The sequence below is a fragment of the Pristis pectinata genome, chromosome 28 (genome assembly GCF_009764475.1).
Source record: "Pristis pectinata isolate sPriPec2 chromosome 28, sPriPec2.1.pri, whole genome shotgun sequence".
Classification (NCBI taxonomy): Eukaryota; Metazoa; Chordata; class Chondrichthyes; order Rhinopristiformes; family Pristidae; genus Pristis; species Pristis pectinata.
In genome coordinates, this window is record NC_067432.1 from 16767602 (window position 1) to 16793491 (window position 25890).

The window sequence follows — 25890 nt, forward strand, 5'->3', positions numbered from 1 at the left end:
AAACAAGGAAATATCCATGTGCTTACTTTTTAAAACCTATTCTTTTACATTAGTGTCACACTCCTATTGTAATTTAGCTACGACTGTAGTGGAAGCTTTTATTGATACTCCTATAAGTAGACGAAATGATCTGTGTAATCCCAGTGATCCATGGGTACATTTTGCTTAATCCCTTTTTTATTTTATTCCCTTCCTTGAATATTGTTGTGCCATGCTTGCTGAATTAACACTGGTAAAGCTTCGGCAAATTGAGAGAATGTCTAGGGGGAAAGGAAGATTTGCCTTTTCTCCTCCTCTTACAATGTTATGCCATATTTAAGCACTCACCACTGCAAGGTGCTGTGAGAGGACAGTGTAATTCCGCTTAGTCCTGATCACTTCATGTTGGGGAGGGTGCTGCTGCTCTCCAGGGAGTACAGAGAGAAGCACTCAAGTTTATTTCAAGTACTTCAAATCCTAATTATGAGAAAAAGTTTAAGAAAATTTGATTTGATCATCTTGGAAAGAAGAGATTGAGGTAACTAAACTGAACTTTTTTTTTAGAGATTTAAAGAGAATTAATTGATGCAAGCAACGTGTTTGGATCACAAATTGGAAAAACTGAGGAAATTCCAACAGAATACTTTTATTCAGATGGAAGTAAATTTATTAGAATAAACTGCCTTTTGAAGGCTATTGCATTAAATAACAATTTTAAACTTGCAGGGGCTGCAACACCATTGTTGATGAGAGAAGATTCTGATAGATGTGGTAACAGGAAGATTTGGATCATTCAAACAGAAATTGGCTCTTGGAGTCTAATGGCATTTATTTAGTTCCTATCAGTTATAATATAGCAATAAGTGATCTAAAGAAGGAAATTTAAATACAGAAACTGGTACTGTTTGATCATGTACTTGAATATTTGTTTTCAGAAAAACTTAAATTTTGAATAATATCTTTTAAAAGAAGTGTGGATGGAGAAGTCATGGCATTTCCCAAAAAATTGGGATTGTATATGATGGCAATTTGTCAAGCAGGATTGTTAAGTGATTAATCAGCTTATTGTTATGGCAGATTAAAAGAGAATAGGATGAAGAAAGATGTCCCGGTTTCTGGATGTGACTGAAGGTCAGCCTATTTCCCAGGGCCAGACAGCAAGTGAGCCAGTTTCAAGGACTTGTGAGCAGGGAGAGATGGAGCAAAAGAAATCTGGACTAAAGAATCCAGAGTTGATGCCTTTGAGTGAGGCAGTGATTATATCTGAAAATTGTATGAAAATCACAATCTTTTAAAGAGCTGGGGAAGTGAGGTGTAAATATTGGTATTGCTTTATTATTGTCACTTGTACTGAGGTACAGTGAAAAACGTGTTGCATATCGATCGTACAGGTCAATTCATTACACAGTGCAGTTATATTGAGTTAGTACAGAGTGCATTGTGGTAGTACAGGTAAAAACAGTAACAATACAGAATAAAGTGTCACAGCTACAGAGAAAGTGCAGTGCAATAAGGTGCAAGGTCAACTTGCATATTATACTTTTCATATTAAGAGTCTGCAGTTTCAAACTGAATGAAATATGCTTTAGAAATTCCATGTTTTCTGTGATTGAGTTCTGCGGTTTTTAAAAAAATTTTCAGCAAAACTCTCAAGATCCATTCTATTATGGGCAGAACAGCACACCACAGTTAGAACTTTTGTTGCATAGTTCCATTACCCTGGGTTTGATCCTGATCTCAGGTGCTGTCTGTGTGGAGTTTGCATGTTCTCTCCAAGCCTGGATATTCCCCAGGTGCTTATGTTTCCTCCACATCCTAAAGATGTGCTGGCAGGCACGGTAGTGTAGTGGTTAGTGTAGTGCTATTACAGTACATAGGTTCAATTCCCACTGCTGTCTGTAAGGAGTTTGTACGTTCTCCCCATGTCTGTGTGGGTTTCCTCCAGGTGCTCCGGTTTTCTCCCACATTTCAAAGACATATGGGTTAGGAAGTTTGGGCATGCTATGTTGGCGCCAGAAACGTGGTGACGCTTGTGGGCTGCCCCCAGAACACACTACGCAAAAGGTGCATTTCACTGTGTGTTTCGATGTACATGTGACTAAAAAAGATGCCTTACCTTAGGTTAATTGGCCACTGTAAAATGCTTGTGGTATAGGTAGGATCAGGAGAACAGGGAATTGATGGACGTGAGGGATAATGAGTTACAGGGAAATAAGTGGGAGAATGGGATTGATGAGAACTGTTTTTTTAAGCACTAGGGAGGGGAGGGGGAAAAGTACAATTAATGCACTGCACCTTTCTCATAAACCGTCCAGAATTTCAAATGTTTTGCTTTTCTCTCGTTATGTAGCAATTACACTTTATATACTGATGCTTTATTATTATTACTGCGAATGGCTGTACTGAGGTTTGCCTTAGAATCTTTCAAAATGACTGTCAGTGCTGATGACTCTCTAATTCCAGAGACTACATCTATTTGGGTAAATAATTAACAAGATGCTTTCACAAGAAGCAGTCAAGAATATTGTGGTATGCAGAGCTCTTAAATTCAAATAGCTGGCTGCTATAATCACTCTGGAGATGGCCCAAAACTTTAGCTCTTCTGGAGCCTGGTTCCAGGCTGTCTTCAGTAAAGATTAGAAAATTACCTTTCTCATGCTGTGAAGAGTTCTGAAGTTCTGATCTTGGCCACGTGCCACCAACAACTAAATTAAGGCCTGGAATTTCTCTAGAAGTTGTACTTAAGAAGTAGTACTTATTTGCATACCCATTCTGTCAGCTTTCCTTGGATTCTGACTAGAACATACTCAGATCTACAATAGGTAGAAAGTATTGAAATTATAGAGAACACACTGAACTGGCTCCAGATATTTCTTTAAGGAGCTACAATAGGGAAAGGTTTTGAATTCAGAAGGTGCTTTTACAGTTGCCATGAAAGACAGGACAAATATCTGTAAGGATAAAGGGGGGGGGGGGGGGGTGGAAATTAATGCTCAAAAATAATAATAAAAGACCAGAAAACTAATTTTTGTTTTCTGCTGCATTTCTACATCTGGTGTTAATTTGAACAGAACCTGAGTAAGCATGGCAACAGGAAATAAGAAGAAAGGTTCTGCACCTTGGAAATAGGGACATTATCACCAGTGGAGATGCATTTTGTGAAGGGATTGATAGACCACAGTAAAAGATTGAGATGGCGTAGTCTACTATACTATGTGATTTATGCCGAAAATTGGGATCATTTAGGTTGTACATTTGATTTATGACCCAATTACACATTTTTGTATGCATAAATACTCGAATTCCAGGGACACGTAAAAGTAAGTGATTGCATTCACTGAAAAGTAAGCTGCTATCAGAAAGTGATCCAATAAAATACATTTCCCAAGTGATGTTCAGTTGAGAGAAATAAAAGAACATGACATAAAATGTCATAAAGTGCTATTTGTTCCTATCAGTAAAAACATAATTGCTTAAATTAGCTATATCATTCAAATGTGGTTCTGAACTTTGTATCCATGAAATTATCAACCAAATTGTTACTGCCAACTTCTTTGCACAGTTTTTTTTTCAATACGGATTTTAGACTAAGCATTCAGCCTACCTGACCCTATTTTGCTGAGTTTCGGTCAGAAGGAGGATCTTCCCACAGTGCTTTTCCACCTTTTAGGCTGAAGATAAAAGTCATCAAATTGCTTTTAAAATGTGTTTACAGTTTCACAAAATGTAGGCAGGGACAGTTGGCTCAGAAATAGAAGCTGGTGTAAGTAACAAGTTGCTCTGTTTTATGGTGGAGCAGAATGGGGGAGAAATGCTGCACAGAACAGCTGGTCATATTCTTGAAGTACCACCAGCGGATTCATTTGAAGAGGTGTGCCATTCTAGGGAGAATTACTGCCCGTGGTATGCAGGCATTGGAATTGCTTTTGTCAGCAGCTGGTACCATACAAATGGTGTGGAGGGAAGGTCCCTCAGCACTCCCTACTTTTGTCAGCAAGTGCATTCATGCAGACTTGCTCTCCAAAATACTGGATGTTAAAGTGCTGACAGCAAGGAGAAATTGCGTTGGCAAAATGAAACAATACAAAAAGAGTTGGTTCATTTTTTTAAAAATATAAATTCAACTATTCCATGAAAAAAGTAGCCAAAAGGATACTGTTTTGTTACTTTTAGAAAGCCTTGCATTTATGTTGCTCCATTTACACTCTTTGCAGGTTCCAAAATGCTTAACTGTTAATGAAGCACTTTAAAATACGGTCACTGTTGTAATGTTGTAAACAGAAACCATCTTGTGCATGGCAAACTTCCAAAAAGAGTAATGCAATTTTTTTTTACTGGCATTGAATGAGGAATTAACATCTAGTTTCATTCTGAAATATAGATTTTACTGTGGGCATTTTCTCATGTATTTAAAGTACTCAGCTAAAGCACCAGCCACTATAAAAGATAGTGGACTTCTTTGACCACTGCACTTCTCTCTTTCTCTATTCCCCTCCTTTTTTTTCCATGATTTTCTACCAACTTGGTAGCAGCATCTCAAAACTTAGTTTCCTTGGATAAGCTGTTGGTGCCTATTTCTGCCTCACCATCACCTCTCCTGACCCCTAATTTGCCACTCGTTACAAAAATTTCCATCAATCAAATATTGGAAAGACCATAGCTATTATGTTTATTTTCCAACCCCTGCCCCTCCAATAAAGCTCCTTCCTCTGTTCATTGACTCCTTTCCAATCCAGAGTAATCGTTGAGAGGCTGAATCCAGTAGCTTGCACCCTTAGTGTCAAATTGAGCCTTGAAGCTCAGACCTCAGATTGATTACTACTAATAACACAGTGCTTCATGGAATCCCAGTTTTGAGCTACCAGCTCTATGTTGAATCCATTGGTAGGGTGATCTCAGTGGTGAAAGCAGGACTTAATTTCAACCAAGCTTGGGGGTGATCTCCATTTCTGGTACCATCTTGGACTGGTGTATCTGTGATAGGTTGCTTGATTATTGACAAGGTCAGTCCTCCAGGAATCAGCCAACTTGTTCGGGGGTGATGCTACCGTGCCACTGGGGTGATTAAATATTGAAGTTCCCTACCCACAATTTATTCCCTTCCCTTGTCAACCTTTGTGCCTCTTGGAGACAGTATTCAATTTGGTGAAGTATTGGTTCATTGGTATTGGTTTATTATTGTCACTTGTACTGAGGTACAGTGAAAAACTTGACTTGCATACCAATTGTACAGGTTGGTTCATTACACAGTGCAGTTACATTGAGTTGGTACAGAGTGCATTGATGTAGTACAGATAAAAAGAATAACAGTACAGAGTAAAGTGTCACAGCTGAGGGAATGTGATAAATGGTCATCAGGTGGCAGTGCCTGTGATTAATCTTTCTATACCTCTCGGCCTCTCCACATCTTGCTGTTCCAAGGTGCCCTTTAAGTTCTACTTTTCCCAAGGGTTTGACCATCTAAATTAATATCTTGTTGTGTGAGCCACTGTTGAATTTTGCTGACGTTGTTGTGAAACATCTTTTGGCAGGGGTGGGGGCGTTGTCTTCCGGTGTGCTAAAGGGACTATATAAATGCAGATTATTTTTGGTATTCTTGGCCATGTGTATTGGTTAAAATAAAAAGTGTACTATTATCACTTGATGAAGCCCACTTTTGTTCAGCTGGGAGTGAGTCTATTATTTATTAGTTAGATGCTCCTTTGGTTGAACTCGTGTAAAACATTAATATAGTCATAGGAAAAAAAAACAATTCAAGATAAATCATTAATATCGTGCCGCAGAATCTCAACTTGATGTCCCAAACATTTATATGCACATAAAATGCACTCATGCTTCCACCTAAAAGGTTTTGTTTCACAGATATTGCTCTTATGATGAATAATGGGGTTCCAGAGCAATATTCATGGTCAATAATATCTTAATTTATCAGGGAATAAAGACTTTGAATATAGCAGTAAACTAGCATTATTATTTGGCTGAATTAACAATAAAGAAACAAATTAACCAGGATCGGGGGAGAGAGGGAATATCAATTAGCATTACTCTTTTTCTTCAGCATTCCTCCAGGATTGAGGATGACTTGCTTCCGCTCTGGTTTTGTGGGTTCATAGGTGGCTAATGAGGACAATATGGGAACGGCAGGCTCTTCCACAGGGTGGGCAGATGGGTGCACTACTTCTGCCACTTATGCAGGGGTCCTCGTGTGTGGCCTATAGGTTCTCAATATCATGCCAAATGCTCCCTCTTTTCTTAGTGGTCCCAGGAGTCAGTGGTGGTGATGCATTTTTTCAAGGAAACTTTAAGCATATATTCAAATCTTTTCTTGATAACATCCTCCTATGACAAAACTTAGAATAATGTGTTTGTTTCAGGGATGTGGTGTTTAAAAAAAAAATTGATGCCCAGCCTTGTAAGAAGACTTTTTAGAGCCGATAGTTCAGCTTGGCTAAAGATAGAAATTTTAAGGAATATCTGGACAAAGGAGAGCTGGGAATTCATTCTGGGCCTTGAGGGAAGGAATTCTAGCTCTTGATGGCTGATGGCTGTCAGTGGTGGAGTGATTAAATTTCAGAATGATCAATTGAAGGAATGCAGAAATCAATGTTATTGGGCTGTAACATTTGCTTTGAAGTAGGGATCTCATTTATGATTCTACTCAGTGTAATTTTTTTTCATCTTTTAGGTGATGATTGATTTCTAGGCCTGTTGTTTCCAGATCTAAATGTTATAATTCTCAGCTTATTTTTTAAAAATCTATTTGGTTAATGTGGAAGCCACAACTGACTAAATTATTTAAAAACAAATGTATATATTTTTACTCATTAACTGATACCACACTTGTCTTTAATGCCTGCTAACATTGCCGTAGTTTCAATGGGTATTCTATAACTAAATACTGTTTGCTGCAAGTCAGTGGTAATGGACAGTTTTAATCAGTGCCACAACTGGTGATGCATTGAACTAGCAGGTGTTCCCAGGGGTCACTTTTTAATTGAGATGAAAGGCTGTAAAGTTACTGGATGCTTGCTGCCAAGATATTCTGTTCCATTAGATGCGATGAACAGTTGCTGTTGGCATAAATCTTGTGTATCTTCATAATATAGTGCTGTCTTCATTTATATTTCTTGAACATTTTTTCTTCTTTGTCACTGTATTGTTTAAACCAAATTTTGGATTTGTAAGAGTTGCTGCCACACAAATATGGATCAGTTGGGAAGGAAGATGATTGATGTTATGCCAGGTTGTATTTCTTTCTCGTGATATATTTGATCAACAACTCTGACATGTTGTAAGGTCTTAAGTTGTTTATTTGCACATAACTTGCTCTAAATTGCTTAGTTAACTGAACTAATTTATTCTTGTGTGTGTGTATGATCAGCTCTCAGTTGCCTTTGTGAAGAATTTACATTATAATTGAATGCAACACTAGAACAAATAAAAATTATTTATTAATTTACTTCTTGGGGGGGGGGGGGGGAGGAATGCCCAAACAATCAAATAATGTGTTTCTAACTCCGTGTCTATATATTTGATTGTGCCAAAATCAATATCCAGTTTAGAAAAAATCCTTTCCTTGTATTTTGTGTTCCCCTTCCAGCAATTTTGTCACTTGTATTTTATCCCCACACATACATTTTCTTTTAAAATGAGTGAGTGTAAAAATTGAACAGAGTATGCCCTATTTTTATTTCAAAACCTATTATTGTATGGTTTAAAATAAATTAATTTGAATTGAAAATCAACAAAATCACGAAGTAGAGAATAGGTGATAGCTAGGAATAATTATAAAGTCTTTAAATCTTTTGGACTGTTCTTGTACTAGTATGTGGAGAAGTATTATGTGGACCAAATCAAAACTATGTTTGTATTTTGTCCCTTGAGCTGATTAGAGTCACAATTGTATTTCTGTTTCAAGGCATTTAACTTTGAGCACCTTTTACATTGTGATTGGGTACTGGGGTATGTGTCAAGACTGCCAGTCTTCCAAATCTGGATTTGGGTCACATTGCCAGCCCCCCTGTGAGTGAGTGGCTAAAGGGAATTGCATTCCCAGGTTAGCCTTTTACATCTTGATGTGGACATGTGCATAAAATTATCTTGTCTGGTAAGATGATGATTGTTCATGATCCCATTATGCTATAGTTTATCAACATCACACAAATATGTTGCTGCAACCGCCCCATTGAGATCAGCAGCAGTAAAGTAGACCAAGTGAAAGTCAGTTCTTCATTGTTGCTGGTTATTAATAAATGTCTGTTCAACTTGCTTTGACTGAAGAAGCTGGTGAACAGTGAACAATAAGAGTACCCACTGATTTCTCTTCAGTGTTGTTTTTCAGCTCTTTGTTGCAAGTCTAATTAGCTATCCTTTCATATATGCACTTCTTATATGCATGTAGTGCATATTGAGAACGTCTAAAACACCGGGTGGAAATTTCAACTTTGGCAGGGTTGCACCAAATTGTCAGGAATCGAGAGGAAAATCAGACAAGGTTACAAGGGTTGGAAGATCCTGCACTGCTTGTGGTTACACTATGAGTTAGTATTTGATTGCAGTGTATTAATAATCAGTTTCACAGTTGCCATTCAGAAGCCTACTGATTTTTGTTTCAAATGATCATTAAGGTTCCAAAAAGTTCATGGATCAAGGTGAAGGCCAAACTGAACTCTGAATGGAATCTGCGGGGGCGTGAGGGTAGAACGTACACTGTTGTGTCAACAGTTCATGGTTTCGCCTCTCAGTTTAAACATTTGAGCTAAAACTCAAGTTACTGTCTTTTCAAAGCGGCATTAAGTTGAGGCTCAGTTTGTGCTGGCAGGCAGATATAATAGATTACATGTGACTACTTTGAAGAGCAGCAGAGTAGCAGTGGTGTCATCACCAATGTTTATCCCGTAATTAACATCTAGTTATTTCCAGCATCTGCACTTTTCTGCTTTTCATTTTCTGACTTGGACTTCTCCTTTTCCATTGCCGAGAAAAAACCCTGATGCTCAGCAGCTGTGATGTCATGAAGCATACTGAGCAGGTGCATTAAGTAATCTTCACATACAGCACACCAGGAAGGAAAGGGCACAAATCGAAATGCTCTAAATATTTTACAGGGTGCAAAGAAGGATTTGGACTGGACATACATGAATAAAGGAGAAGCTGAAATATCATAAAATTTGTTTTATTTAACCTAAAATTTATATCTGAGGGAATTATAAGCCACGTAAAGAAAATTACTTTTCTTTTGGAGCCAAGTTTGCTAAGCAGTAATTCTGACCTAGACCTTAAGGCACAAAACATATAATAGTTTTAGTTATTTTGTAATGAATCTGTTCCTTCAGTACTTTAAGTTCACATTAATTCACTTAATTTCCCTTGATTTTGGAAGGAGCATCCCCTACCCAACCAAAAGTCATTCTATTTTGTTAAAAATGTGCATGCATTTAATGTATCTCTTCAAAATAGTTAAAGTGTAAACAGCTGCAAAGCAGCATAGGCTGCAGAGATGGGGTGAATCACTAACCACAACTTCAGGAACTCTTCCTTAAAATATACAACCACAAAAATCCAGAAGTTGTCAGCTTAATGAAGTAATGATATTGAATGTTAATAGTTTTGCCATCATTACAATCACATTTACGTTGGTGTACATTGGCTCTTAGTCTACACTGATCCATTTTTTAAACTATCACCGTTACTTCAAATCCTCTTGTGCCTTTTTCCATGTTGCTTCCTCCAAAACTACCTTCAAATACTAACCTTTCGCATCCTCTGTTTTAATCATTCTACAATTGGTGATCATTCTTTCAGCAATCAAGGCGCCTGTCTACTTCTCTGTTCTTTATCCTCTTTCATCCTATTCCCTGAAACTTTTCACATTGTTCAATTTTTGTTTGATAATGCCTCGGTGAGATGTACCACATTGAAAGTGTTTCATAAATGAAAATTCTTATTCGTTTTTAGTGTGTGTAACTTGTTTATTGAAAGGCCACTGGCAACCAGGCATTTATAGATTAGGAAATGGATGTTGGAGAGAAAAGTGGTGAGGACCCTAAAACCAAATAAAAAAAAAATGTTATAAGGAGGATTAATTTCATTTGCTCCTTGTTTTTTTAAAAAAAATGACAATCTTCATTCAGCTGTTTGGCTTAAGATCGCGTGATGTATGCTGATGGAAACAAATGTTTGGAATATTGGTTAAAGAGTCTTGATGAAAGGTTGTTTCTCCTTGTAACTATCAATAATTTCAATATTCCACAGTCCTTCTTATTGATGGAATGTTGTCAACATTCACAGAAAACATTTGTATAAATAAATATCATGCAAAAATCGCCCATTAAAATGCACTTTTCATAAAAGGCAACAAAATTTTTTCCAATATATTTTCAATCAACTTTCTAACATTTAACTACCTTGTATCTTGATTCTATTTTTGCTTTACTGCCTCTGGTTGCATTTCATAGCCTCATTTTTTTTTCAAAAATGAAACTTCTCAAGCTTTCTCTCCTCTATCTTACATTTAATCTAAGCTCTGAATCCCCTTGATCGGGTCCTTCCAACCTCCAGCGAGAGTCTGTTTCTAGTTACTTTGTAACTACGGGTCCTTCCCAGGTTATGACAGGGTTCTGTTCCTGTGAACTGTCTGTAACCTGAACAGTACGTAAGTCAGAAATTGCGGTCATGAACTGAGTCCCCGCACGGCAGAAGGTGCCTGCAGCAGCCAGCAAATCCATCCTGCTGGTCTCCCAAATGGCCATTTGTGTATAAGGGCTGTACATAAGTCAGGCACTTGTAAACTGGGGAGGACCTGGATCTTTCATGATTTAAATATCCCTATCAAATTACCCTTGAATTTTCTCTGCTGTAATCTAACACCCCCAGTTATTTTCTAGTGTTTTTTTTTGATTGATAAAGGATTGATTTGAGGGAATACCAATCAATGTTACCCCAATACCTGTGTTATAGCCTTTTTATATGCTCTGCCTTTGGGATACTTCAATTTAGATTTGACTTGTTCTGTTGTTTATACGATTAAAAAGAGTCATGTAAGTTTCTTTAAGAAATCAGCATTATTTTTTTCAAATTTATACATCATCATTGTCTTTTTTTTATTCACACTAGGATTTGAAAGAGGAAATAAGCTGAGCAAATCCACAAGAAGGTAAAGAGAGAAGTCTGTACCATGAACTAGGACATTAAATACTGACAAAGCTACGATTCCACGCTGATATATATTGGAAAAAGGAAGTTGAAGATGGGGCGAAAAAAGATTCAGATTACAAGGATCATGGATGAGCGTAACAGACAGGTAAGAAAATCGGTTTTGGAAATGTGCGTAATAGGTTTCAGTATACCTTCAGACCTCGTCATCCACATTCATTTCCACATCGCACAACATCCTGACTTGAAAATGTATTGTTGCTATTACATCCTGGAACTCTGAAACTAATGCAAAACCCCTAAGGGTTGCAGGGGTTTATGAAGGTGTCTCACCAACACCATTTTGAGAGCATTTAAGGATGAGCAATAAGTGCTGGCCTTGTTAGCGTAGCTCCCATGCCATGAATGAATTAAAAAAAATGGAAACCCAATACTGCATTGGTGTATGTGGCTGTTAAATCATCAGAGGGTTCATGTTCATGTTTATGATGCCACCACACCTAGCAACCAGAGGAAATCTTTCCACTGATCCTTTAATAGTTGAAATTCAATATGTTGTGTGCCACTAATGGTGACTGGTGTTATGCCTTATTACTGTTGGTACTTGGAGTTACAGTCAAGCTGGCTGAATTCTGTTCCCATGTTCACAATCTTAATTCTGGTTTCTGAATTGGCCTCAAATTAGTTTTTAAAAAAAATCAAATTAATTGTTCAGATGTTTATCTGATTTATTGGCTAAATTCACTCATTTACCACTTCGCAAGTCAGTTTTTTTGCCATCTATTTTTTAACTGTATCCGTGAAATTATAACAAAAGTTTGTAGCTGATACCCATGTGCAAGGCTTTATGTTTTATAATAGAAAGCTGCCCATGGGAGGTGTACACCAATAGCCTGCAGTATAAACTCTAACTCCACTCATTGTGCCAGTGTACATTTTTGTACAAAAGCTAGGAACACATTCTTAAATATGGTGTGCAACAGTACATCAATACTCTTATTTCTCTATTGGAAAAAGAGTACAAATAACATGGAATTTTTATACCATTTTTTTTCTTTCCCTTGCCAGCATTCTATTATCAAGTTCTATGTGTTGGACCTTTAAGATTCAGAAATGAAAATCTAATACAAGTGTTGAAACAAAGAACCCAAAATGTGTCAGATTTTACTAAGTTTTAACCTTTCTGATGGTCACACTTTACACACTGCACCAAATTTGCACTCATTGAAATCAGTGCAGTCAGGTAGCAGATTAAACATGTCCTCTATTCATATGTGTCCCTTTTTCCTTTTTCTCTGATGACTTGCTGGTTGAAATTATATTCTTTGGTTCTTCCTCATTAGACCTTAGGTACTTCACATGCAATTCTACTCCTTCAGCTGAAAAAAAACTTTCTAAGCCTGGTAACATTAGTAGCTCTCTGCAGCCACTGAATCTGGCATTTCATGGATTTAAGTTTCATTGTTCTGTGTCGCTTTATTGCAGTATTGCAGGTGTACTACATTGTCTGAGATACAAACATTTAGGTGAAATGCTCTTTAAATCAGTTTGACAGTGCACTTGGGATGTTGTCCTTCTGCTATCAAAGCTGAGTGCAATCAATTTCAGAAGGATGCTAAATTACAAAAGGAAATTGGTAATTTGTTATGAGGGATTAAATTTAATTCACGAATGTGGGATTCTATTCAGGAGCTCAGAATTCTGAAGCTGGAGTCAAGTCTCTTTTTGAAATAAAGATGCGCTGAAATACATATGTTTCTATTTGCAGTTGATAGAATCAATTAGGATAACAGTCACAATGTTAATGATGTTCGATGTGATCTTGTGTTCTAATGCTAATCAGAAAATGAATACCAAATGCTGACTCTTCATTTGTAGTATGACCAGCTGTAAATAACTGTCACAAAGAAACAACTAAAACCTACAGAAAATGTTTGCCATTCTGAGCAAGCAGTGACTTTTGTGTATTGCACTGGCTTTTAAAGAGTGAAATTTTACTGCACACTTAGACTTTCCGCCAGAGAAACGTTCCTTATCTGTGTAGTGTTTTCATTGGGGGGGAGGGGGGGGAAGGTGTAAAAAGCATGCAAGTATGTTTTGAACATCGAACAGTACGGTACAAGAACAGGCCCTTCAGCCCACGATGTTGTGTCGAACTAGTGAAACTAATGATTCCTAATTACACCAAGCCATATTTCCCCATTCTCTGCATATTCATGCGCCTATCTGATTAGTCTCTTAAATGCCTCTGTCATATCTACCACCACCCCTGGCAGTGCATTTCAGGCACCTACCACTCTCTCTGTTTTTTTTTTAAAAATAACTTGCCTGCACATCTCCTTTGAACTTGCCCCCCTCACCTTAAATGCGTGCCCTCTAGTATTAGATATTATAACTCTAGGGAAAAAGATACCAGCTGTCTATCTGTGCCTTTCATAAACTTCTATCAGATACTTTAGTCTCTGAGCTCCAGAGAAAACAACCCTAGTTTTGCAGTCTCCTTGTAGCACCTGCCCTTTAATCCAGCAGAATCCTGATAAACCTTTACTGCACCCTCTCCGAAGCCTCTGCATTCTTCTATAATGAAGTGATCAGAATTGAATGCAATACTCCAGATCCAGCCTAACTAGTGTTTTATAAAGCTGCAGCATAAATGTTTTGGGTTGTTTTAGCAAAGATAATATGACAGGCTAAAATGGCACTTTCCTATTCTGTAAATTTATGCAGTTCTCTTCTGCCATGATTTTGTTTGAGATTTCCACACAGCTAAGGGTAACTAATCATATTGGGTGATTCTAGCTACTGACCCATTTGCACATAGTCATTAGAACAACTTTTTCTGCCATATAATCATTTTGAACCATATTTAAGCCTTAATTTTTCTTTTGATTTGACATGATAATAACCCTTGAATCTAAATCTGTGTCCACTCATGCTATGTAAAAGAGATCCCTAGCTGAAGTAAATGGTGCATTAGTTATCACATGCTGTTCACTTCTTGAAAGGGTTGGAATGTTTCTGACAGTAGTTTGATGTCACTGTACCACTGGCTTCAGTGAGATGCAAGGAAACTTTTGAGATTTAACTCTGTGTTCTAACCTGAATCTCCCCTCCTTCCCCGCCCCTCCTCCTCCTCCTCCTCCTCCCCCAAGAATGACTTGCTTTCACTCTGGCCAGTGGGGAGAGCAGGTGGATAATTTGTAAGGTGGTTCACACCATCTGCCTACCATGCAGAGTTTATGCTGCTTATATCATCCAAGTGCTCCTTTATCACTTTGAGCAGTCATGGGCCAGAGATTCCCAGAAGTCGGGAATGTTGCATTTCTTCAAGGAGGCTTGGAACACATCCTTGAATCTTTTCCTCTGTCCATTTTATAAGCTCTTGCCATTGGGATTCTGATGTCATGCTATTGCACTGTAAGACACTGATGTTGGTTTGTTTATTCTTCCAGTAAATTTGGAGGAATTTGCAGAGACAGTGTTGTGATTTTTTTTTCCCCTACTGCGTTGAGATGCCTGCTTATAGGTAGTCCAGGTCTCAGAGCACAGAGGAAGGGTGGGGATTGCAGCTGCCCCTTAGGCAATGAGATCTATGCCAATTCTGAAGTCTTGATCTTCATATTGGCCTCAATGTGGAAGCCACAACAGGTGCAAGGTGGAAGTAGGTTTAAAGGTATGAAGGACAAATTTAAAGGAATAAAACTAAAAAGACAAGCGGTTACATGTTTAAATAAGAATTCTGACAATAGTTTGAAGTTGATTAATGTTTTAAATAAGTATTTCAGTTTCTTCAAAGGCTGTTTAAGTGAAAAAAAATTAGTGCCTGGTTGACCCCAATAGTTGGTTTGGTAAACGTCATGGTGATACAGCGGCATAACTTTAAATAGGCAGTGGTATGGAAAGAAAGATACAAGGAGCAGATGATACAACTCTATACTTGGTGTTTGTTGACCTAAAGAAAACGTCAGCAGTTCCACATACTGATTGCTAGCCAAGTCTAGCTCTGTTCGCTAATGTGGGTGGGAAGGGACTGACAGTCTGCCTGGCATGTCTCCATTATTTTTCCTCTTTCTTAAAATAAGCAACTATAGGGGAATTCCCATTGGGAAATCCATTGACCTAATATTATGGCCATTCTAATAGGAAATCCAAATAATTGCTACAAATTAAGAAATAAAAAGGAAACAGTTAGAAATAGGTTCAGAACTGGGTGAGGTGCTGAATGAGCAGAAATTGGACTAATTCATAAATTGGTCAATAAATGGAGTAGAATGACCTGAAATTATACGTATTTCTCCTCTCTGAGAGAAAACAAATGTCTTCCAGACTAATATAATTTACCAATCAGTTTTGGCAAAAAAGATTGTGATAGTTGAACAGAGGAAGAGGAAGCCTTCACTTATGGCTTTTTTTGTTTTTTGAATATTATTACAAGAGGAAGAGATTTAGGGAAAAAATGAATGAATGAAATTTAAAAGAATATACTTTAAAGAGTTATTTAAAAATATACATTTTGGGTTACAGAATGACAGTGCTATCATGAAGTGCCATAACTAGTTGACACCACATCTTGACAATAACTGGATAAACTAGGATTAGGTTGGATCTTAAATTCAAATTCAAAGATTAGTATTATCAGACATGCAATGGTTTCCTGTGGGCTTCCACAGCAGCATACTTAAAACTCTTCATGCATACTCATTGGGTTGTGGGTGATTTGCCTACCAGTCTGGATAAACCATGTGATGTCTGTACAAATATAATTGTATCCATTACATTTTGTTATTCTTAGCATATTTTGAAGTTTTATTTATTGACTGGATTAATTGGCTTAATTCAGAAAGGATGTAGTCATGTAATTTTCCTGCAAACAATTTCTGGCCATCTGGCTCTGCAGACATGAAGGCAGAACTTTGTGCTGATCTGTCAAATTTTTTAAAAACTTTACTGTGAGGTTGCAGTTTGCACAGTTTTATGTCTATTTTAATCTGCAATTGTATAATGGTGGTAGAAAACTGCTTATTACAAAACCTTGGACCATCCCAATTCCAAATGGAGTTTGATGCCAGGCTTTGGGTGAATTGTAGAATTTGGTTAATCCCTGTATGTAAGTGAGTGGGGGGGGGGGGGATGAGAGGGGATATGGGGGTGGGGGGGGGGGAGAGATGGAAAATCATGTCAGATGCTTCGAGGTACATCTTGACCAGAAGTGCCTGGTTGAATTTCCAGAATTGTTTGATTAGACCTAGAAACAGTCATAATGATATTTCACTCTGGAGACTGTTTTCTGCATTTCTTGGCAACTTGTTTTCATTTTTTTTTTCAAAGCTCTTGTTGCTGTTTAAGTAAATGAGCCGTATTCTTATTCAAAAAAAAATCAACATGACCTAATGGAACATTTCAAAGTTTTGATAGAACTGGATAAACGTGATCAAGAAAAAATGTTTCTCAAAAGCTTGGAGCTTAACTTAATATTAGGAAATTAACAACTAATTAGATTGTGACAGATGGAACATTTCATACAAAATTTAATAGGCACATTAAATACTATAGATAAGGCTGTCCAATCAAAAAAATTGTCTGGTTCAGCTTGAATGAGAACTGTATATTTCTGTGGAAAGAGGTGACAATAGATATGTAATGGAAAAGGTTGAAATCTTTCATTACAGGAATGTTGGTTTGGAGTAATTACATTTGCTGCAGAATTTCTTGAGCTTTTCATATTTGTTTTAGATCATTTGTATATTTACGAATAATATATTTTTCCACTGATGTTATCCAAAACTGAATGGTAATACAATTTTAAATCAATTATTTTCATCTATAGGAATTCATATTGCTTTTAGAAGGCAGTACTTGAATTCTTAAGATTTCAAAATCAAACATAACTTCCTGTTTTCTATTTTTTCCTAATGCAGGTCACATTCACAAAGAGAAAATTTGGATTAATGAAGAAAGCCTATGAACTGAGTGTACTGTGTGACTGTGAGATAGCTTTGATAATATTCAACAGTTCAAACAAATTGTTTCAGTATGCTAGCACTGACATGGACAAAGTTCTACTCAAGTACACGGAGTATAATGAACCCCATGAAAGCAGAACCAATTCAGATATCGTTGAGGTAAGTATCATCTAGCTTTAATTCAAGTTTTGTGCAAGGCATTGATGATCTGTTTGAAAGATGTTTACATGTATCTGATGGTTTAAAAAAGGTTTATCATTATAGATAATTAATAAACTGTTCAACCATTATAAATATTATAGAATTGAAATTCAGATGCTCATTGGTCTTTTAGATATAATGTTACAGCCAGCTGAAGCTCCAGCTTCAGCAATAGTTTTGTAAACAATATGGCACAGTTAACACTGGAGCCAATATAAGTATTACTCTTCAAGGCTAAGCCCATTTTTCTTCTAATTGTAGCAAGTGGCGAAGTTTAGTTTGTTCACCTAGGCTTCCAATGGTGTTATATACTTGCTGGCCCATATACACTTCCCCTAAACATCATGAAGTTATGGCAACCGTTAAACAAAAGCATAAACTGTGACTTTGAAATGACTGGAGTGCTGTAATATTTGAATTCCAGAGTGTTGAGAACCTCGGGCAATGTTACAGAAGTTCTTCTTGAATGAATATAAACAGAGCACATGATGAGAAAATGCCTTATCGAGATGTGAAAAATGTAGGACTACAAGCCACTTAAGCTTACCAAGCAGTAAGATTGCAGCTGATCTGTGACCTGACTCCAGATACCCATCTTCGTGCTGTATATATACTAATACCTTTGGTCAACAATATCAATGTCTGATTCAAAATTAACACGTTGTTATTTATAAAAGAGAGTTCTGCATGCAAAGGTGCTAGAGGAAGCTTTAATATTTTGCCTTGGCTGAATCAATGGATATGAGTATCAGCTCTGCTTACCATCTTGGAAACCTCAATCAGACCACTTCTTTTTCTCCCAAATTCTAGAGAATACATTCTTTCTTGTGTAATCTCTCCCCGGAGTCCAGGTGTCATTCTGATAAATCTACACTACACTCTGTTCATTGCCAACATCCTTCCTAGGTTCAGGTGCCTAGAATAGTTGCAGTACTCCAATTGTGCTCAAATCAGGACTCTGCAGCATAACATCTACGAACTCGTAAGACTTCCGTCTCTTAGAACAGCAGGTCAGAATCCTGTTGGCCTTTTCAATTATTTTCTTCAACAATCTGTTACATTTTAATTATCTATGTACATGGACCTCCAAATCACTTGGATTTCACCAATCCTTGCTTCACGCCATTTATAAACTATAGTGTTCTCTCCTGCTTAGGTCCAAAGTGGATGACCTCTCATTTATCTCCATTCAATTTGCTAAAAGGAAAAGAAGGACTCCATTTGAATACTGCTTTTCATGGCCTCTAGTCATATGAAAGCACTTCATAGCCAATAAAGGACTATTGAAGTATTGTTGCTGTTTCACTGTCAGAAATGCAGCAACTGATTCATGCATACAGTTTACACAAGTATCAATGTAATAGAGAACAACTAATCCTCCCTTGAAAATAATGGGTTGCTTTACTCTCCTCAAAGGTATAGAGAGCACCTCAGTTTATCTTCTTTTGCACTGATGCATCAGTCCTGACTTTTAGTGCTCAAATAATTTTTGTAATTCAATGCTGCCATCAACACTTGGAACAATTCTGCCTCCATGCCATTAGCAGACTTTGGCTTTAAGTCTATAAATATGGTGAATGGTTGCAGCTCCAACACAGATCCTTGTAGAGCACCACAGATCACATCCTGTTCAAATAAGCAGATGTCTATTAAACCTTTATTTTGCTGCTCAGGCAATTTCTTTACCAGGTTAATAATTTGCCTTCAATTCCTTGAGCTTTAACTTTATAGATAAAAGTGGGAGAAATTTATCTTTGGCTGCTTGCACTAAATACATGAAAGAGTATTGACTACTGATTGTATTCATTGTAGTCATTGAATACATGGACATACGTATAAGCGTTCACTGATAACTCGCACACGTAAAGCACTAGGGAACACCTTTTTGCTGTCTCTTGTCTTCTGAAAATCTCTATATAACATCAATAAACATTTCCTTATTAATTTCTTGAGGTACCCCTTCAAACAATTAATTTAGGGTTGTCAGCCAAGGCCTGCCTTTCATGAATCTACACAAGCTCTCACCAATCTGTTGAAAATTTTCATGACACTCAATCACTGACTGATATAATATCTCACTAATTCCTGACTTGTTTCTCCTGGTTTCCATTGAGCTGCTGCTTTCACAGCACAAGAGACCCGGATTTAATCTTGACCTTGGGTGCTGTCTGTGTGGAGTTTGCGTGTTCTCCTTGTGACTGTGTGGGTTTCCTCAGGTTTACTTCCACATCCCAAAGACATGCAGGTCGTTAGATTAATTGGCCACTGTAAATTGCCCCCAGTTTGTAAGTGAGTGCTAGAATCTTGAGCATTGGGTGGGGGGTTGTAGAGGTGAGGTTGAAGATATTGTGGGGAGAATTTAAAAAAAAGATTAATGTAGGATTAGAATGAAATGGGTAGTTGGTCAGCGCAGACACAATGGGCTGAGGGGCCTGTTTCTATGTTGCATCTCTATGACTCTATAACATAAAAATAGAAAATAAATAATCTCACTTGTGTGTATCATTTTGTCTGCGTCTTTGCTCCTTGGGATAACCTCATGAAAAAGACCTGAAACCCTTCTGGAATGCTTTGAAAATTGATTTCCATTCTTGCTGTTGGTATTCTAAGTTTGATCATATCAATTTGCATCTCTAAGAGGAAACTTCAACAGTAAATAGAGTTATTGCGTCAAAGACAAATGTTTTGACTCTATGCAAGAAAGAATGTCGTTTTGAAATTCTAGGAGGAATGTATGACATTTTTATCTAGCATGTAATACATACAAAGAACAACTTGGTGCTATCACAATGTGAACTATGTAATTGGTTATCTGTTTAGAAGCAGAACTTGAAGGTTGAAAAATAACTTCCAGTGGTGCAGCTATTGTGTTTAAAATCAGGCCACCAAACCTGATTTGCTTGCATCAGTGTTATCTGCCGCCACCAGTTTCTAAAAATACATGGAAAACAAACAAACTGAGGACGCCAGTTCAGTAGTAAGCATCCACCAAAATTATTGGAAATGATGCACAGAAGGTTTATTCCTCAGTAGTCATTACTCTCATCCCCCTAGTTATTTAGTTGAATCAAAATAAGTATTTGGTGTAGAACATTGCAATTAAAAGAACAGTATGCCTTATTTTTCAATTATCTGGACTGTAATTCTACTGCATCCTCTTCCGTCCTGAGGATATTGGTTTTTATTTTTTTAATGTTTGTGTTTTTCTCCATTTTAAGTGTGTTTTTCCCACTTTATCAATGTACAATGGACTTTGCTCTAGTGAGATGGAAACCATTTTGCCCAGTTCCATCCAGTTTACTACATTAGTTTAGAAACAAGAAGTGAAAAACGGTAAGTTGTAGCAAATTCCTCATACTTGTTTGTCAATCCCTTTTGTGTTCTACCCAGCTCTTGGGTACTGGCTCCTAACCTTATAGCTAAAAATGTGAACATGACACGAGGTTTTTTTCCTACCCTAGCATAAATTGCATAATTTATCAAGCCCCTACTGTGTACACTTCTTTAAAAAAAAATGATTTGCAAGTAAATTTCCATATTCACAAAGTCCACTTCTTTCCATCTCTATAGCTGTAGATAGAGTGACAAATGTATTCTATTGGTACCAACTTAAAGCAGGTGCTTTTAAAATGAATATGAAAAAGATAAGACTTTGGAATTTTCCACTCTTGGCATTTTTATATAAGGAGGACTAAAGACATTTTATACCAGTGACTTGATAAACATTTTGGGCACACTCAAGAAACTATGTCAATCAATTTAGCCATCAAAGCCAACTAGATTGTAATGTCTGTTTAAAATTTTCGCATATTTAAAATGGATACATGAGTGCACTTATTCGGAATATCTCCTTTGTGGAAAAATATTTAGAGAAGTTGAGTCAAAAGTACTGACCATTGATTTTTTTCTTTTCAGTTGTTCTGTCTGTGTGCTTCATTAGTTTTAATTCTTTTGACAAATGTTCATGATTCCCATGGAAAAGTTGTTCTTAGGATCTTATATTAAAGATCATTATTGAAAAGAAAGAAAACTTGAGATTTGGAGATATTTCTGGAGACCAACGCTTGAAGATGTTCTTCAAAGATGCTTTTTTAAAATTCAAAACAAAACTGCAGATGCTGGAAATTTGAAATACAAACAGAAAATGCTGGAAACACTCAACAGATCAGGCAACATTCATAGATTGAGAAACACAGCCAATGTTTCAGGTTGAAGGTCCTTTATTAGAAATGGAAAAGAAAGAAAACAAGTTAATTTTAAGTTGCAGAGAAGGTAGGGGAGGGATGGATAGGACAAAGGGAATATCTCTGATAGGGTGAAGCCAGGATTGCTATGGTGATGAGCTCCTGATAAAGCCATCTGGTTGATGGATTAATAAGGGAAATGAGAGAAAACCAAGGGAAGTGTGAAAACCATGAAATGCAGGTCAAAGCTGTAAGAAATGCCCAGCAGCTAAGGCAGTGCTATGCTTCTCTGTACAGTTTTTTTTGTTGTAAGTGATTCTATAAATTTTTAAGTTTCTAGGGAGATCCTTTTTCAATGGAAAGAAATTGCAGTTACAACTAGAGCAGAATCACTTAGCAGCATGTATTGAACCTATGCAGAACTCTGCATTCTTTGTAGACACCGGTTCAACTTCCACATGTTTGCTGATCTGTGCCCAGCTTTCATCTCCTGGACTTTTCTTGATTGTCTGTCTGTGATAATGAGCCTAAATTTCCTGCAATTGAAATTGGGAACATTCAAAGCCATTATTTTCAATTCCTCTCAGGATCTGTGATCCCTTGTCACACAATCCATCTCCTTGGCTTATTGTTTAGGTTTGGACAAATTCTGCAACTTCATCGTCCTGTTTGAATCTTTGAACCTCTTATCAAATCTGTTACCATGACTGTTTATTTTCACTTTACTTCTCACTGCTCCAACTTAACTTCCTGAAAAACTATTATTGATATCTTTGTTGCTTCCTGAACATTTCCTTTGGGACTTTCTGATCTCTACTTTATGTAATTTCCTTATTAATGAGAATTATTTGAGCACATTTATCTAGTCCAGAGACACATCACCTTCACCTCAGTGATCCTAATGACTTCTTGTTCTTCAATGTATTGATTGTAAGATTCTTTGCTTTACACTGCCTTGCCTGCTCTGCAAGCAATTCCAGGGTAATATTTCCCTTATTCCTTCTTTAATATTAAACTTGTTATTATCTCCCCCACTGCTTTCATCTGTTTGGGACTACTGTGTGGAGCTTTCTCTCTTAAGCTTTATATTGCTCAAAAACCTTGTGTTTGTAATGAAATCTTCTGTCCCATTTTCAACCCACTCACATTTTTTTGTCAATTAGCAGTTGCAATATAAATACAAGTCGAAGTCTCAGTATTGCCAGAGAAATTTTCAAACGTTCACTTAGTGCTAGAGTAGCATCCAAAATCCAAGTGTAGCAAGACAGACAGCTCCACTACTGATGGTGGTTGTTGCTTCCCTGGTATTCATTGCACAGTAATTTTTTTGTACAACATGTAGTAGAATGGCAGAATCAAATGGCCTACTCCTGCTCCTAGTTCTTATGTTCTGATGCTGAATAGCCAACTATTATTTTGATAATTCATCACATTACAACTTCCAAGAATCTCAAAAAACAGGTTTTCTTAGCAACATGCCCTTTGACCCTTCCCTTCTCCTGCCCACTGCCAAATCAGAAAAATGAGACTCATAATATCATATTTAAAAAAAAAACAGAAAATTTTGGAAATACTGAACTGGGTAGGTAGCATCTGTGGAAAGACAAATTGACTTAATGTTTTAAGTCAAATACCCTTCATCATTTCAGGTTTCCAGTATCTGCTGTTTTTTTGACATTTTGAGGATAAAAATACCTGGTTTGCACTAATTTTCAATATGTCCTTTAACGTTTGTTCAAATACTCCTGGCTGTTGTGACTTGCCATATGTAAATCTGGATCTGCTCTCATCAAACCTCTAATGATATTTTTGTGCAGCATCCTTGCTGAGTTGCAAAATATACCAGTGAATATCATGGGCATGGTCATAACTGCTTCACAATTGATCTCTGGCAAAGAACCTCCTAACCACCTTTTGAAATCCAGACATTGGTTCAGATCTTCCACTTCAAAGCTGAAAGATTCACCAGGTGGCCTGAAACACCACCTTCCACTCCAGTTGAGTATTGGCTTTGGGAACACTCTTGCTGCCATGGGGTGACGCAAACCACCTCAGATTTTCCATCTTTTTGGCTGAGATAACTGTCACTGAATCTTTGCCAGGTTTGGTGCTCATTTGGTACTTGGAGAGGCCCTGCACAATATGGGTCTTGCTAATCAACAGGGAGCCAGCCAGGTGGAGAAAGATTGGGGGTCTGCATTCTGCTTGTTGGCAAGCAGATGATCCAGTCATTATTTAGCAGCATACCACTCATGTTCCTTTGTTGTAATGAGCCTACCCAGAGTTCATACTGATGTACAGTAAAGTGATTCTCATCCATATTTTCAGGAACGACTCTAGTTCAAGGTATTCTTTTTTTTAAATCATACTATGAAAGTTGCAAAATGATTTTAATAATGAATTTCCAATATTGGTGATATTATGGAAATTGGTTTGTTTTACTTGGAATAGGATAGCAAATGTCAATTAGCAATTGAAAACTTGCCCTAAATACATTATCATTACTGACAGTGTCTGACCAAAATTCACTTGATGAGATTCATCATTGTACTTAGGTTGCTTTATTTTTCTGGAATCTATCATCTGAGCACTTGGACAGCTGACAGGGAGAATTTGCATGGATTTGTGAAGAGCATATCATTTGTGACTCATCCAATTGAGAAAGGCAAATTGAATATTTTTGTAATATGAGAGATTAGGAACAAGAGGAGTTCATGTATACACATGACTAAAAGCTTGTGACATCCACAGCCCACAGGAATAATAGAAAACCTAATTAATATTGGCCTTCATCTCAAGGCAATTAGAATTCAGAAGTGAAGTTATGATCCTTTAGTTGTACAAGTCCTAGTCATTTGGTATACCACTATTAGTTTTGGGCACAAAGTCTCAAAAGAGAAATAGTGGCCTTGGGAGTGGTATAGTTCAGATGTACCAGAATAGCAGCTGAAATCAGAAGATGAGAATCATAAATCTATGAATTTAAAAGTCTAAGGATTAGGTTGTTTAAAGTGACAAAGGGAATTGGTAGGATATTTATAGGGACACTTTGTCCTCTGTTGGACGAATACAGAACAAGGTGGCATAATCTTAAAATTAGAATTTGGTTATTTAGGAGCAAAATCTGATAACACTTTGATTACACAAATGTAGTGGAAATCTGAAACTTGTGTTTCCAAAAACCATGGATTTTGGGTCAAGTGGGTTGGAATTTCAGGATTTGGAGTTGATAGATATTTAGTAAGATTATTGGAGGATTTCAGTCAATGGCTGGTATTGAAGCATAGAGGAACCGTGATATAAATGAATAGATTTTCAGGTTTAAAGAGCTATAGGCCATCCCTTTTGTGTATCTACATCAGTTTTGTTAGAGGTCAGAAAAAAATGAGATGGAGAGCTAGACATTTTCTTTTTGATATCAGAGCAGGCAAAATGAGGGGGAAGGGACTCTGCCAGAATTTTGCTTTTTATTTCTAAAAACAATGAAATGATTTTTTACTTTTTATTTAATTTCATATTTAGTCATCTAAGTCAACACAAACAACTTAAAGAACATTGAAGTGATTGTCCAGTGGTTGGAGAAAGGAAAGGGAAAGTGTGTGTTAAGAGGAGGCTAAACCTGTTTTTATTGTTAATTCAGATAAAGACCTTCCCTGTTTTCCTCCTTATTCCTTGGTTTCCCTGGGCCATAGAGCAGGTGTGACTTTTTGAAAGGGTGAGAAAACAATGTACTTCTAGGCATCAGTCTTTCAGCTAGTATCCACATTGTTTGGATAATTGTTCTCTTGTTGATCTTTATCTCCTGTGAGGAAGCACCTGACCTCTGCTTTGTATTTTCCATATAGCACAATGAGAAATCAGAAAATCATCAGGATGGGGGATCTCGAATGTGAAAGCCACATCCTGCCACTCTGTGGTATTATATGTAGGTGTTTCACAGTGCTGCATCATCTACTTCGCAAATTATATACATTTTTAATTACATTTAAGGTGTATTATATCCACATGCCTCCAAGGAGTAGTTGTACCACCTGCTCTACCCAGCTGTTTGCAGCTGTCTCCACCTCAGCTGGAGATGTGATAATGAGGCCAAAACATCTGTCCCAATGGCAAACAGAGATGCAAGACAGGTTTTAAATGGATGAGATTGTACAGCTGCAGCCTGATCTGCTCGTGTTTAAAATGGCAGCTCAGACCAGGGAGACTTCTGAAGTTTCCTTTTTCACTGGCTGGTTGATAATATTTTAAGATTCTTCTGCCACCTGTAGTGAAGGATTTGTTTTTTTCCTCACGAGTGCCCATATTGCAAGGTTGGTAGCTGTGTTGCCAAAAGGAGCTGCAGAACAAAGACCAGACGCTTCCTTGCATATGGGGAAAGCAAAGGCAGGGTCCCCCTCAGCCACTCATGT

The 25890-nt window shown here is 37.3% G+C and overlaps 1 protein-coding gene across 13 annotated transcripts in view; it reads left to right on the forward strand.

The window, feature by feature from the left end:
* Positions 1–25890, forward strand: part of LOC127583915 (myocyte-specific enhancer factor 2A-like) — a 177611-nt gene that overhangs the window by 54286 nt on the left and 97435 nt on the right. For all 13 annotated transcript variants that reach the window (XM_052040315.1, XM_052040316.1, XM_052040317.1 and 10 more), the window contains 2 exons: positions 11095–11281; positions 17052–17255. In XM_052040315.1, coding sequence (XP_051896275.1) covers positions 11228–11281; positions 17052–17255 — 258 coding nt within the window. In that variant the 5' untranslated portion in view covers positions 11095–11227. The remainder of the gene's footprint in view (positions 1–11094; positions 11282–17051; positions 17256–25890) is intronic.